The sequence below is a fragment of the Pantherophis guttatus genome, chromosome 2, assembly GCF_059756535.1.
Source record: "Pantherophis guttatus breed Tessera chromosome 2, ASM5975653v1, whole genome shotgun sequence".
Taxonomy (NCBI): Eukaryota; Metazoa; Chordata; class Lepidosauria; order Squamata; family Colubridae; genus Pantherophis; species Pantherophis guttatus.
In genome coordinates, this window is record NC_142064.1 from 93,849,986 (window position 1) to 93,864,274 (window position 14,289).

Sequence of the window (14,289 nt, forward strand, 5' to 3'; positions counted from 1 at the left end):
GAGCGGCAGCGCGGCGGGTTGCTGTGGGCGGCCAAATCGCTTGAAACAAATAGCCAACACGCTAGCGCTGGCCAGCTGAGAAGCGCTGCGTGGGCGGCCGCGATTCGGGTGGTGATAGCGGCAGCGCGGCGGCGGCGTTTCCAGCCTTAAACTGAATTGTCCTGCACGCACAACGCAGTTCACTGTTTGAGAAAGGCACAGACGGTTTTGGAGCAGAAATTAAGAGTGAGAGCGACCCAGAAATGTGACTGGTCAGATTCCACTGAGTCGAAGAAACTGGAGACGAGAGAGGCAAGAGAGGGCGTGGCCGAAAATATTCGACTCAGTGATTGGCAGACCAGCTGGATCGTTCCCACTCCTGACCCACTCCGCAGCCTACTGGGAGAAATACCTGTTTTTCCTTAATGCAGATAGCCTTATTCAGAGACAGAAATGTTGACATCTGAATTTCTTATACAATCATGCTGAATTTAGATATAAATTGAATGGGGGTTATATTTAAGCCAATTTGATAGAAATTATACCTACACTCCTACTACTGAATAGCAATATTTTCACTACAAAGAACAATAGAAAGAAGTGTTTGTTTGTATGTCAATAGTGGGGTAGAATATAAAACATACTTCTTATACTTAATTCCATTATTATTTTAATAAAGATCAACCTACTGAAACCAGTTGCTTCCTTTTTTCAGCAAGCATGGACAAATAAAGATTGATTAACTCTAAATAGGAAGTTGGTGTTGTGTAGTATCGTCGTCGGAGCTCTGCATAATACTGCTCTGCCATCTCTGTAACACTCATGTGGATGTCTACACACATTACAGAAAGTTTCTCTTTCATTCGATCAGTTCCGAGATCAACATGCATAAAAAAAGTTCTTGATACAGAAAGAAGTGCTTCTTTTGGCCACTGGGGAAAAAACAAGAGAAAATGGCTAGCTAAATAATCTTTCTTGAAGTATATATGCAATACACAAACCATTTCTTTTCTAATTATTTCAGCAGAATTGTCACTGAAAGATTAAAAGGAAGTGGAGGACATTATTAAAATAATTAATTAATATAATATCCTACTTTCATATGGCATGAACATAAGGCAGCTGCTTTAATTTATGATTTATGGAATTGGTAAGAAATACTAATGTATTCCACTTGTAACCCATGAAAACATTAATGAAAATTGACAATTGAAGTATATTTTCCTTTTAGTTACTACTATATTTAGCAGAGATATTTCTACTTTCCCTATAAAATATAAAAGAATTTTCTCAAAAGCCATGAATGGTGAGAAAGATCAAGAGCCAATATTTGACCATTACCCAAAATTATATTAACTTGTACTTAAATTATAGGTTAAATGTAATGGTGCAGGATATAGAAAAAAGTAAACTTGATGGGAAAGTAGCAATCCTTGAAACAGAATCATGAATTATTTAACATCTTATCAACATTCTTCGATGAATTATTTACCTGCACAAACCAGTCAATAGTGCAGCAATTCACAAGGGAGGGAAACATTCGGCACCGTGCTCGGAAAGCATCTCCAACAGGACTCATACACAGGACAATGTGTAGCTTCTGTCGGACTCGACTAATGAAGTACTGAAATACCTGAGAAAAGACAAGTTATAATTCGGAGATGGAAAGTAAACATAATTATTAGTATCATTGCCATCATCCACTTTTTAGACAGATTGTGTTACTGAGAATGATATACTACAAGAAGCAATAGTCTAAGCCTAAATACAGGTAGTCCTGGACTTACAGTCACACCGGAGCCCAAAATTTCCACTGCTAAGCAAGGCAGTTGTTAAGTAAGTTTTACCTCATTTTATGACCTTTTTGTCACAGTTGTTAAGTGTATCACTGCAGTTGTTAATTGAATCATGTGGTCATTAAGTGAATTCCCATTGTTTGTCAGAAGCCAGCTGGAAAGGTTACAAATGGTGATCACATGACTCCGATATAGTGCAACTGTCATATAAACATGTCACTTGCCAAGTGCCTGAATTTTGATCATGTGATCATGGGGATGCTGCAATGGTTGTAAGAATGAAAAATGGTCATAAGTCAGTGCCATTAAAATTTTCAAATGGACACTAAATGAATGGTTGTAAGTCAAGGACTACTTATATACCTCTCTAATTCATATAAATTGCTGATACATTTAAATATCTATAATAAACATGGATTTAAATTATACATGTAAAGTAGTATTTATAATATCTTACCTCATCTCTGTTGCCCTCTGCTATTCCTACTTCTTTTGCCTTGGGTCGAGTAGCTGCCATGACAAACTCCAGTTCATCCTTTTCAAACAGATTAGGTACCTCTCCAGAATTCAAAATATTGTTTATATCTTCTAGGAATTCTTCTACAACTATCTAAAGGTTTTATAAATATCAGGTATTTAAAAAGTTATATTGTTAAAAAAAAAAGAAGTCAGAAACCAAACATTAGTACAAAATAAGGAAAAAGAGAACAAGTACCCGTTACTAGAAACAGATGCTGTTACTTCTAAAATATGTTTTCTTCTCAGCTTTACTGTTAATTTGTCTTTCCTAAGTCATGTATAAAAAGCCAATCATTAAGCATTTCCCCACATGATGTTTAAATCCAAAATATGTTGTTAAAAAAACTGCAGTATTAATGAGCATAAAACCTTTCATTGCTGCTAAAATCTGAGATTTTCAGCAGAGGAACAGATGTCTCCTTTTTTTCAGCATGTTATTTGAACTGTTGGATTGTTCATCCAAGACTGATAATTTGTACTATTTTGATTTATCTTGAATAGGGCTTACTTCTGAACATAAATAATGACTGAAAAATTAACCTCATCTAAATTTTTCTTATTAATGTCAAGTCCTTAGAAAAATAAGGAAGTTTTAAGCAACATTTTAAAAATCTGGATAGTTCAATTTTACTGATTTCCTTTCTACCACAAATTCGCTAAATCCAATCCAAATACTTAAGAGAAGTTTATATTTTCAACAGAACCAAGATTCCCTGAATAATCATAATATTGCCAAATTTTATTCTGCTTCATTAAATCAGTACAGTAAAAAGTAGAAGAGTGTACCACAATATCCCACAGAATATAAATATTCTATATTGTATCTTCCTAATGCTATATGTCACTCAAATTCAGAAAAACAAACATTACTAGAAAATAAGGGAAAAGAGAGTGGGATGCAGAAAGAAAGAAAGGCACATGCAGAAAAGCAACAGATGTTTTTTCTTAGAATTCCATGCCTATGTTCATCTGAGTAAGATTTTTATGAATTTTTGCTGGATTAAGTTTAAATTGTATTTTTATTGTTTGTTTGTTTGTTTATTAAATTAATAGGCCACCCACCTTACCTCAAAGTAACTCTGTTTTAGGATTTATCTACTAGTACATAGTATCCAAGTTTTAGTGATTCTGTGCGTTATCTCAATATTTTACTTGTTTGGAATATTTTTCATACCTTTTTGTTAAATTATCTCTGATGAAGTAAAAATTCTCAAACAAATTGTTTCCTGATGGAGATTTGGGGAAATTAAGCTAAAAATTGCTACTTTAATATACGTTCCCAGGGAAACTAAAATAGTCAGCTAAGCTATCAAACACAGAAAAGGCCAAGAAATGCTGATAAGCTGGGAGGCCACAGAGCTCTGGCAAAGCAAAAGAAATTAACTCCCTTGGGGGGACAGACTACAATCACAGAATCCTGCCTTTAGTTCTCTCAAAAACCCATTGTCTTTGTAGTCCTGCCCCATTACCTTATAGTTGCACCCCAACAGCTGCATTGACCTAACTAGGTATGTGATCTAATCAAATATTTTGTGCTGGCTATATCTCATGGAATACCTGACTGCGGTGTCCATTTACATACATATTCTAATTTGCACATATCTCTTAAAAGCAATTGTAACTGCACAGGTTTTTTTAGGCCTCCTCTATTTCCTTCAAAGCTGGCAATAAACCAATTTGTGCTTCAGTTAATAAATTAATCTGATTCAAATATATCCCTGAAAATATATTTCCTACACTAAACATTCTTTAGTAAGGACTTTGAGTAACCCCCATGCCGAAACCAGTTATCAAACCAGTCCATCAGATCCCAGAGTAAGTTTCTCACGGGAAGTAAGTTGTTTTGCTGTGAGGCTAAACCACAGAATATTTTGCAGCATAAGGGAATGCTATTGATGATCCTTGAACCTGACAGAAGGAATTCGCCACATTTAGCTTTGAGAAGAGATGACAGAAGAAGAACATCATAACCTTCTTCAGACACCTGAAAGACTGTCACATTTGTTTGTTTCTATCATTCCAGGGTGCACAATATGGATTTAAGTTACAAGAAGGAGGATTCCAAATGAATGTCAAAAAAGAAAGAAAGAAAGAAAGAAAGAAAGAAAGAAAGAAAGAAAGAAAGAGCAGTTTGACTGTGGAACAAATTAGTTCAAGAAGTGATGAGTTCTCCTTCACTGGTGTTCAGACAGAGATTATACAGCAGAGCTGTCAAACTCCTGGCCCATGAGCTGGATGCATCACACACTGATCATGCCCATGTCCGGTTTAGCAAAGGGGACAAAAGTCCCAATACATCACGTGATGCCACCGTGATAACGTGAGTTTGACACCCCTGCTCTATGGCCATCTGTCTAGGATGTGTTTTTGCACTGAGCAAAGGGTTGATTTAATGGCTCTTTACAATTCTATCATTCTATAATCATTCTATAATGTTTAATCAATTGCTATAGGGTGGCTTCGTTATTCAATTTGTTCCCTGATAACTAAGCTGTTTCCATTTCATGATACATAATTAACATTTTCAGATGATGTGCCTTTGGCAGTCTTATTGCATATAGCATACAGTATGTCCTAATGATCATCTCTTTTGCTCCAGTTAAGAAAGGATACTGATTTAGTTCAGATTTCAAACTCTATGAAATAAATCCATCTAGGCCAGAATTTAATCTTTTTGAGAAAATGGAAGAAACCATTGGTTAGGGTAACTGGTCATGACCCTGACCAATGAAACTAATTTCATGAATACCAGCATGTTTATCAATTGTTATTATTGTTGGGTGTTAAGAGATAAAGAGATTAAAACATGCCTGATTAACAATGATAAATTATGTATGATCTATATAAGTCACACAGAATTGCCTTATTGGGGAGATAAGCATCATATAAATTTAATAAACAAACACATATTTATTTCACACAATTGAAGTATTTAATGCAAGTTCCATTTTTTTTCTTTCACAGAGTAAAAGAAAAGGCAAAAACTAAACAAAAATAACAATGATGAACTAAAACAATTGGTGACTATATTCATGATGATCTATCACCATAATGAAGATTTGATTTGATGCATGTGATATTCAAAGAAGAAAGAGAAATATCCCAAATTCAATATTGGTAACCAGAGCAACATTGATACAGATTACATTATTAGAAAAACCACTGTCAATATATAGCTAATAAATAGCAGTAAAAGTTAGAGAATCATAATTTATTGTGGCGGTTTTCAAAGCTCTTTATTGTTGTGTTAATTTTCAGCCAGAGAGATATTTTTAAGTACCGTTGCTCTAATTAAAGTTGTGTTTTAGTTTTCTAACATATTGCAATAGTAAATTTGGCAGCTAACGACAGGAATTGAATCTATCACTTTTGCTGCATCAATTTCTATGCTTTAGGAAATGTGGATAATTAAAAGCAGGATTCATTATGAAAGATTGTGGGGTGATTTTCTTCAAAAACTTTGTAATAAAAAACTAATTGGGCATTATCACCAAAAATGATAAAATGTATGAATTTGCTGATCATCCTACCAACACTATTAACAGCTTATACAAATTTAGTATAATGCCTCCTATTGATATTTATCTGATCCTGATGAAAACTACATTTTCAAAGGACTTTTATGCTTCAAAGAGTAGAAAGATATAAGGAACTGTATCAAGTTTAGAATCCTAATCCTCCAAAGTTTGATAAAAACTTTCAGGAAAAGCCTGCTGATCTTAATTAAATTTTACATACCACTGGAGAGATTTCCTTGCTATTAAATGAGGTAGATATGCATCAAACTTAAAATGTTGTTAATAGTGGTAATCAATGCTTTTTTAAAAAAAGAAAAATGCTTGATAAATAATACCAACCATCTCACAGTAACTGGGCTATTTCATGGCAGTTCCAATTCTCCTATTAAATGTGATTTATGTGAAGTGGGTGTATTGGAATAGCAGCCTAAGCATTCCTGAATGCAGTTCAACTAATATTGTATCTGATCGAGTAACCAATCTTGAAAACTTAAAACTTTGAAAAGTTTGATCTACTGAAATAATCTCAATGTTAACAGGTTCCAGTTTTTAATGTAGTCAAACTCTTCTACTACATTCTTCTTCATTCTGTACCACTGTACTTAATTTTTATTTCTATTCTACAATGTATTATTTGGATTCTATAATGAAACAATTGGGGGAAAAATGGAATTGTTTTTAGGAATGAAGAGAGCTTCCTTAATGTCATGATATATCTTGATAAATAATGCTTATTATTGCTTTATATACAATATGTGTGTGTGTGTGTGTGTGTTTATAAAAAACCAGGTAATAGACTTATTTATTTATTTATTTATTTATTTATTTATTTATTTATTCATTTATTTATTCATTTATTTATTTATCAAACTTCTTAATTTCAAACAATTTTATAAATTAAAAAAAGCCAGAACAGAATAACGGAGAGACTATTGTATGGAAAAGGTGAAAATGTATTTAACAACCTGATAAAATTATAAATGTAGTAAAGCAAATATGTGTTTGTGCTGTTCGGGGGGCGGGGGGAGAACTAGCAGCCATAGAGACAAGAACTTGAGCGAGCCTTTTGCAAACAATTCCCTAACTTTGATTAACATTACATCTTTATCAGTCTTTTATTGTATTGTTTCTCAAGCTGAGTGAAAATTGACCCTCCTGCTGCTTTCAGGCAGCAAATGTGTAAACCGTCTAAAATTACTGGAGGCACACCATTATTTGGAAATATGTGGTGGAGTTGATTATGAGAGGGGAGGCTATTCCAAGGCGAGTGCAGGGAGTCATGGGGGAAACTAACAGCAGCTGCAGAGAATGGCCATTATGAAAATTCACAGAGCCGAAATAAGTTTTCAAAAATAAAAATTGTATGTGTGGGTGTTGGTAGTTAACTCCTGGCTCAGGTATGGTATAAGAGGTATCACTGTAAATTGAATGAAACTAAAACTTGGAGGCAGACAGAGGGAATGTTTATCTCTTGAGTTCCCAGTCCCTAGTGAGGTTAAGCCTGAGTGGTCAGACAACATTACAGAATTGGTTTTTTAAAAAACGGATACTGGATAAACTAAATATGAGAACAGTGAATTGGGTAGTTTTAGAGTTTTCTTATGGACTGGAGGGATGCTAATCTGCTCCTTAAGAGCAAATCAATATATTTTCCTTCAAAGCCAAACATAACTTCACATTCCAGACATTCTGCTAAATCAGTGTTTCTCAATCTTGGCAGCTTGAAGATGTGTGGATTTCAACTCCCAGAATTCTGCAAATTGAAGTCCACACATCTTCAAGCTGCCAAGATTGAGAAACACTGCTAAATTATTTGAGACTGCTCATAATTCATCCAAAAAACCTCTCAACTATTTTTGTGATTCTGGGTTTTGACTGAGATGCAACCCAAGGAGTCCTGGAAGCATTTCATGCCAGAAATAAGGCAAGACTGGGATCTCTCCTGGCCTTCCCCTTTTCATCTTTCACTTGTTCCCAGTATTACCATCCAAACTTCTTCTATAATTTTTCCTCATTGGTTCAATTTTTTAAGGTATGAGAATTATGTAAACCCACAGAATCTTATTCATGTAACATGGTAACATTTGTTCAGTTCTATCCTCTATTCATCAATTAATACTGGCACAAATATCTATTTTAAACATGCCCTTTCAATATATCTACCATATTTTCCGGAGTATAAGATGCATCTTTTTCCTCCCTAAAAGGGGGTGAAAATTTAGGTACCTCCTTGCAAGCAAATAGCAAGAAAAAAACAGCTCGTTTCAGCTTCAGCATAGGCCAATTAGTACAAGTTTGATTAGATTGGCCTCCTGATTCTCAGCTGATTTGCTCTCAGCTGTTTTGCACAGGGCTCTGTTGCTTGCTGCAAAGACCTAAATTGCTTGAACAGAGGCAAAATTAGGCAGAGACAGGGAGATTTCTTTTTCTTCTTTTTCCTCACCAAAAAAAGGTAGGTTGCAAACAATGGGAAATTTAGGGCAAAAGAGGAGAGTTCAAGATTTTAAACACAAAAGAAAAAAAGGTGAAAGAAATAAGCAAAAAGAAAAATGAGAAGGGAGAAAAAGAAAAAGAAATGAAAGAGAAAAATGTTATAGATATTTAGAATGGAAATATGAATAGTAGTAAGAAATAAATGGGAAATCATGATTGTAAAAATGAAATTAATAAGAATTAGAATATTTGTCTTTGTATTTTTGAAATCTAGACAATGATAAGTTTTTATTTTTTTATTTTTTTTAGAAATATGAATAAGTATAAACTAACAATTGAAATACCTTTAATGGTATATGGTGATGAAAGTAAAAAGGATTAAGTAGTAGCTTGGATAACAGCTATAACATTTTAAAATTTAATTAGGGAAATTGTAATGATTGAAATATTTTTAATTATATATTGTTTGGAGGATTATATGGGCAAAACTCTGTGGGTTATTGGGAGAGTTTAAGATGTGAAAATGAGTAACATAAGAGGGGAAAATTATTTGGTTTATTATTATTGGTAAATATAATTAATTGATTTGTAAGAAATTGGATTGCATGGAAATAATTGGAATATTCATGTTCATATTGATTAATATACAAAAAAAGATAGTTATATAACTTATTGAATTATATTAAAATATTGAATTTGTATTAAACAATTGTAATATTACATAATTAACCAATGTGAGGATGGATATAAAAATAGATGACAATGGGAAGGGGTATAATATAGAATAGAAGGGAAAATTGAATTTGATTAAGATTAGAGATGAGAATGAAGGGTAATATTGGTTTTTTTAAAAAAATAAACGAGGAATAAATATGGCAAAAAGGAAATATAGAAATTGTACATTTAATTGAAATGACTAAATACTGTTTAAATTTGTGTAGCAGCCAAATACTCTGTTCAAAGAAAATACATTGTATGTTTATATGTGTGTTTGTCTAAAAAATAAAAAAAAACTTTAAAAACAACAACAACCCAAAAAGGTAGGTGCGTCTTATACTCCGGTGCGTCTTGTACTCCGAAAAATACAGTAGTTTTTTTTTAAATGCTCAAATTACTGTATCAAACACTGTTTACATCACTGCTTTAGCCACAATTACTCCATGTTATTCCACACTTCAATCATTTATTAATGTTGCCATGGAAATTGTTGTCACTTTTGTTGTTGAAAACAACGTCCTGATATAACATTTCATGAGCTTCATTTCAAGTGTATTCCTTTTTGTTTGTTTGGGGGTTTTTTGCCCTCATTTTTATTCTTGTATTTTTATACTGGTTTAGGCATGTCAATGGATTCTTATAGTGTTATTTTTTCTCTTTCTGTAATTTATGGACACTTTTTACTTTTATGGGGAGTGTCATAATCCAGCAGTGACTCACATGCAGACAGTTGCAAGTTCTCAAGTAGCTAAGCATTCTTATTCATGCCATAAATGAGTACATCTTCCTAATTTGCAATTGTACATTACTAGCTAGGTCCCTCTATCACTTTCCATTACAATTCCTAGAATGAAGAGTGAGAATTCTTTGCTATGCCTTGAATTACCTTTCACCAAAAGCTAGCAAACTTCATTGCCTGCCACAGTTTATACCGGTATCTGGGATAAAATCACAAGGCAGATAGAGGTAGTCCTTATTTATGATCCAATTACTTACAACCCAATTAAGCCCAAAATTTATGTTCCTAAGTGAGAAATTTGTTGAGTTTTGTCCCATTTTACGACTTTTCCTGCCACATTTGTTTTATTTGATTTGTATACCGCCCTACTCCCGAAGGACTCAGGGCGGTGAACAGCCAAACAATAAAATAACATAGATACAAAAAATTTAAAAAACCAGATAAAATCAAATTAAATCATTTTGGCCCAGACAAATTAAAACACCACAATAATTTAAAAACAGATTAAAATTTACATGTTTAAAAAGGGAAGAGATTAGGCCAAGCCCGCCTGATGGAATAAAAAGGTCTTCACAGCGCGGCGGAAGGTGCGCAGATCCGGGATCCTCCGTATCTCTGGGAGGAGCTCATTCCAGATGGTAGGTGCCCCCACAGAGAAGGCTCTCCCCCTAGGGGTCGCCAGCCGACATTGTTTGGCTGACGGCACCCGGAGGAGTCCCTCTCTATGAGAGCGTACTGGCCGGTGGGAGGCTATTGGTGGTAGTAGGCGGTCCCGTAGATAACCAGGTCCTAAGCCATGGAGCGCTTTAAAGGTGGTAAGATTCATTTATTAAATGAATCACTGCAGTTGTTAAATTAGTAACACAGTTGTCAAGTGAATCTGGTTTCCCCATTGACTTTGCTTGTCTGAATGTTGCAAAAGGGGATCACATGACCCCGGGACATTGCAACCGTCATAAAGGTGAGTCAGTTGTGAAGCACCTGTAAATCACCTGATCATTTATTTTTATTTTATTTATTTTATTAAATTTGTATACTGCCCTTCTCCTACTGGACTCAGGGCGGTGCACAGTCAAAATAAAAACATCCCAATACAAAATTTAAAATTTGTTAAAAGAATTACATAACTTTGGCCTAAATTTAAAATCCCAACTAAAACCCATAGACAATTAAAAATCTAACACCTCAAATGTGGTTGCAGCATGGGGATGCTGCAACCATCATAAGTGTGAAAAATGGTCATAAGTCACTTTTTTCAGTGCTGTTGTAATTTCGGATGGTCACTAAGTGAACTGTTGTAAGTCAAGGTCTACCTGCATTACCAAAAACAAACAAAGAAACAAACAAAGAAACAACAGCCCACATCTTGCAGAAACATGAATGAAGCCAAATTTTATGTTCATCCTGTGCTAGCAGAGTGCATCTACTTTCAGTGTCTTATCTGAACTTTAAACATTGAATGACATTTAAAATTCCCTTTCTGAAGTGCTTTAGCTGCACAAACAAAAGTAACATAACATAAATCACATCGCATTTCATTATATTAATAGTGCTTTATCTGCAAAATGAATTTCAATATTATTATATCATACCTGGGTATCTGTGAAAAGGAAAACCATGTCTTTGTCTTCCACCCCTGCCATTTTGTATAGCTTCCGAAGGTCTTCATGGAAAGAGTCATAATTATAGCCACGACTTAGTTCTATTTGAAAGCATTTATAGCCACAAATGTGAGAGGCAAGTCTAGTCAGAGACTGCTTCCCTGTGCCTCCAACACCGACCAGGAGGGAATTTCCTCTTTCCTGACGAATCATCCGAGCAATTCTAGGATGAAAATTGAAATGACATTTGACTTTGATAAAACTTACAAAAGTAAAGACACCATTCTGCCATATTCATCCGTGACATACTGTATGTACAGGAATTGAAGCAGAGGAATTTTCTTTTAATACTCTCTCAGGACATGACTACAATACACAGCTTGGTTCAAGCACCCTCTTATTGTGGCTCAGGAATCACCCTTACCCACATAACTAAAATTTGATGGCAAAAAATCTCAATACAGTTTCCTGTGTTAGATTTGGTTACCCCTTCTGACTAGGCAGAATTAAGTTTATGAAATATAATATAATCACCACCAAACTTGTTCTGATTTATGAATTTGTGGTTTGTTTTACTTTGGTACAAGGCCTATTGATGGCTTCAATGGCATAGGTTGCTCACTAGCATTTTCCTTTTTTGTTCTTTGCCCTATTTGCATACCATGTCTTTTCTAGTTCTGTTTCTTACAGACTTATTTTGGTTTTATATTTTAACTATTTGTATCATATTTACTTTTGATATGACTTAAATAGTGCTTTCTACATTTTTGACACATGCATCTTTTTCCTATTCTTTTGCTACTCTTCAGTGCTCTCCAACCAAATATTATGAGTCTTTCTGCAATCTCTGTAGAATATTTTTAGATTTCAACAGGGTGTGGTGATAATCTTACTTTATTCAAATGTCACATTACCTAGAATATGGAGGACACATAAAATTAGGTTCACATATTGGAGTGAGCTTGTCTTTGCTTGCTTGGAAACTGACCTAATGGTTGGTTTGTTTATAGCTAGCTAGTTAGCTATAACTATAGATGATATAGAGACAGAGATAGAGAGAATGAGATAGATTAGATATATAGAAATATAAATTATATTTAATAAAATTTAGATATTGCCCATCTCACTCACAGAGTCACTCTGAGCAGTTCACAGGTAAAAAATTAAAAACTATAAAAATATCAGTAAAGTAGGAGCCAAGTAAAAACCAAGATAGAATATTTTAAAAGTCAAGAAATAAAGGCAGAAGGAGCGCTATATCTCTAGTATGTATTGTCTATGTATATGATCTAGTTTTGGTTCACTTTGACAAAGGAATTGTTCTGGAACTCAGGAACTCTGAGTTCTAGGCTTCCCTTAGGCATAAAAGCCAGCTGGGCGATTAAGCCTGGTCATTTTCTTAGAGAAAGATGTAGAAAAGTTGTTGTAGGGAAAAGAGAGAGCAGGAGTATTAGATACGTCCACTGTTTGTATGTGAAGGGTAGGGGGATAAAAAAAGGATACCCTTGATATTTAGGAATGTTGAATTTATCAGACCTGAACACTTTAATTTTACAAAAATATAAACAGCTTGGAACTGCCTATATACTCAGATGATACCTTAATAATTCTTTGTTCCTTGCTAAGGACTTGAATTATTAAGTTTTCACTATCTCATTATTTGGAAATGACAAGCCTGGTCACAATTGCAGTTGTAACCTGAAGACTACCTATATGTGACAAAGGTATGTCATATATTTCACATACTTGATATTCAATAATGTATATATAATATTAATACTAAATCAATGATAATTATTTACCTTGAAACATGCTCTACTGCATCTTGGAAAAATACCAGCTTGACCTCTTTAGAGCTTGTTATATTGTAATCATCAAGATAGTCTTGTAAAACTCCAATAATCTTTTCCATGTCAGGTAACTCTTCATAAATTCGTTCAGCTTTCTCTATTCCAATCTACATGGCACCATTGAGAAAAATCAGATGAATATAACGAAATGATAATTTAATGACAATTGAGAACAGACACTAATCAAAGAAATATAGTGATGAGATGACAGGAGTGAAACAAGGTTGACAGAGATTACACAAAATTAAGCATGCAGAGAGAAAAGTAGCTTGTCACACCTCCTGGATCTATTAATTAACTTAAAATGTTAGGGGTAAGATGGTTCCTTGTGAAAGTAGGTGCACTGGAATCCTCTTCTTGTTTTTGACTCCCTGTCATGGATTCATGGGAAACGCTATAGCAAGTTAAGAGTTAGTTCAATGAACCATCTCCTTTTTTCTGTTCTTAAACTTCATAGCATTTTATTTATTAATGAATGAATGCATATCCTAGTTTTCAACTATAACATCCTTCAAGGCAATTTGGAATATGTCATAAGATACTCCCTGGCTGATTGAATATGGAAGAAAAGAGGACTCAACAAGGTGATTACTGATCCATTGCTCAGCAATGAACAGATGGGAATACATCATTTTTAGATGTTTACATTTTCAACTATCTAAATCTAAATGATCTATCTAAACCATTTCCAAAGGGGTTAACTTTAACCTCTGTTTGTTTTCTTGTTTTTCCTTTTCAGCTTGATAAGCTCAGTGGTGGAAAACGTATATTTGCAGTATACATATCTGTCACTCTCTAGGCTTTCTTTTTACAAATGTAACTTCATATTCTTATTTGTTTATGAAGATAACTTCCAAGAAAATGTACATATATAGTTTCTTGGTGGAAAAAAAACTGACATTCTTATTATGAAAGTATGCTTTTTTAATCCCCTTGTCATCCAAGCAGAAATTATAGTCTAAGTCCATGACCTACTGATGCTGTCAACTGTTATAAATGAATCTTACAAATTTGCAGTGAGACTCTCTATTTGATATACTGTATATAAATAAGCTTCCAGAAGATGCCTGGAGCAGGGAAGTCTCCCTTTCCTTGGCTATACATCTAAAAAATTCTTTGAAGTCTAGAATTTAGCCT

The 14,289-nt window shown here is 34.1% G+C and overlaps 1 protein-coding gene across 1 annotated transcript in view; it reads right to left on the reverse strand.

The window, feature by feature from the left end:
- The window catches only part of DNAH6 (dynein axonemal heavy chain 6), a 174,552-nt gene that overhangs the window by 77,180 nt on the left and 83,083 nt on the right, over window positions 1-14,289 (reverse strand). Inside the window, exons 45-49 of the mRNA XM_034410708.3 lie at window positions 13,105-13,259; window positions 11,294-11,525; window positions 2,233-2,385; window positions 1,472-1,612; window positions 669-911 (exon numbers count right to left, since the gene is read on the reverse strand). Coding sequence (XP_034266599.2) covers window positions 669-911; window positions 1,472-1,612; window positions 2,233-2,385; window positions 11,294-11,525; window positions 13,105-13,259 — 924 coding nt within the window. The remainder of the gene's footprint in view (window positions 1-668; window positions 912-1,471; window positions 1,613-2,232; window positions 2,386-11,293; window positions 11,526-13,104; window positions 13,260-14,289) is intronic.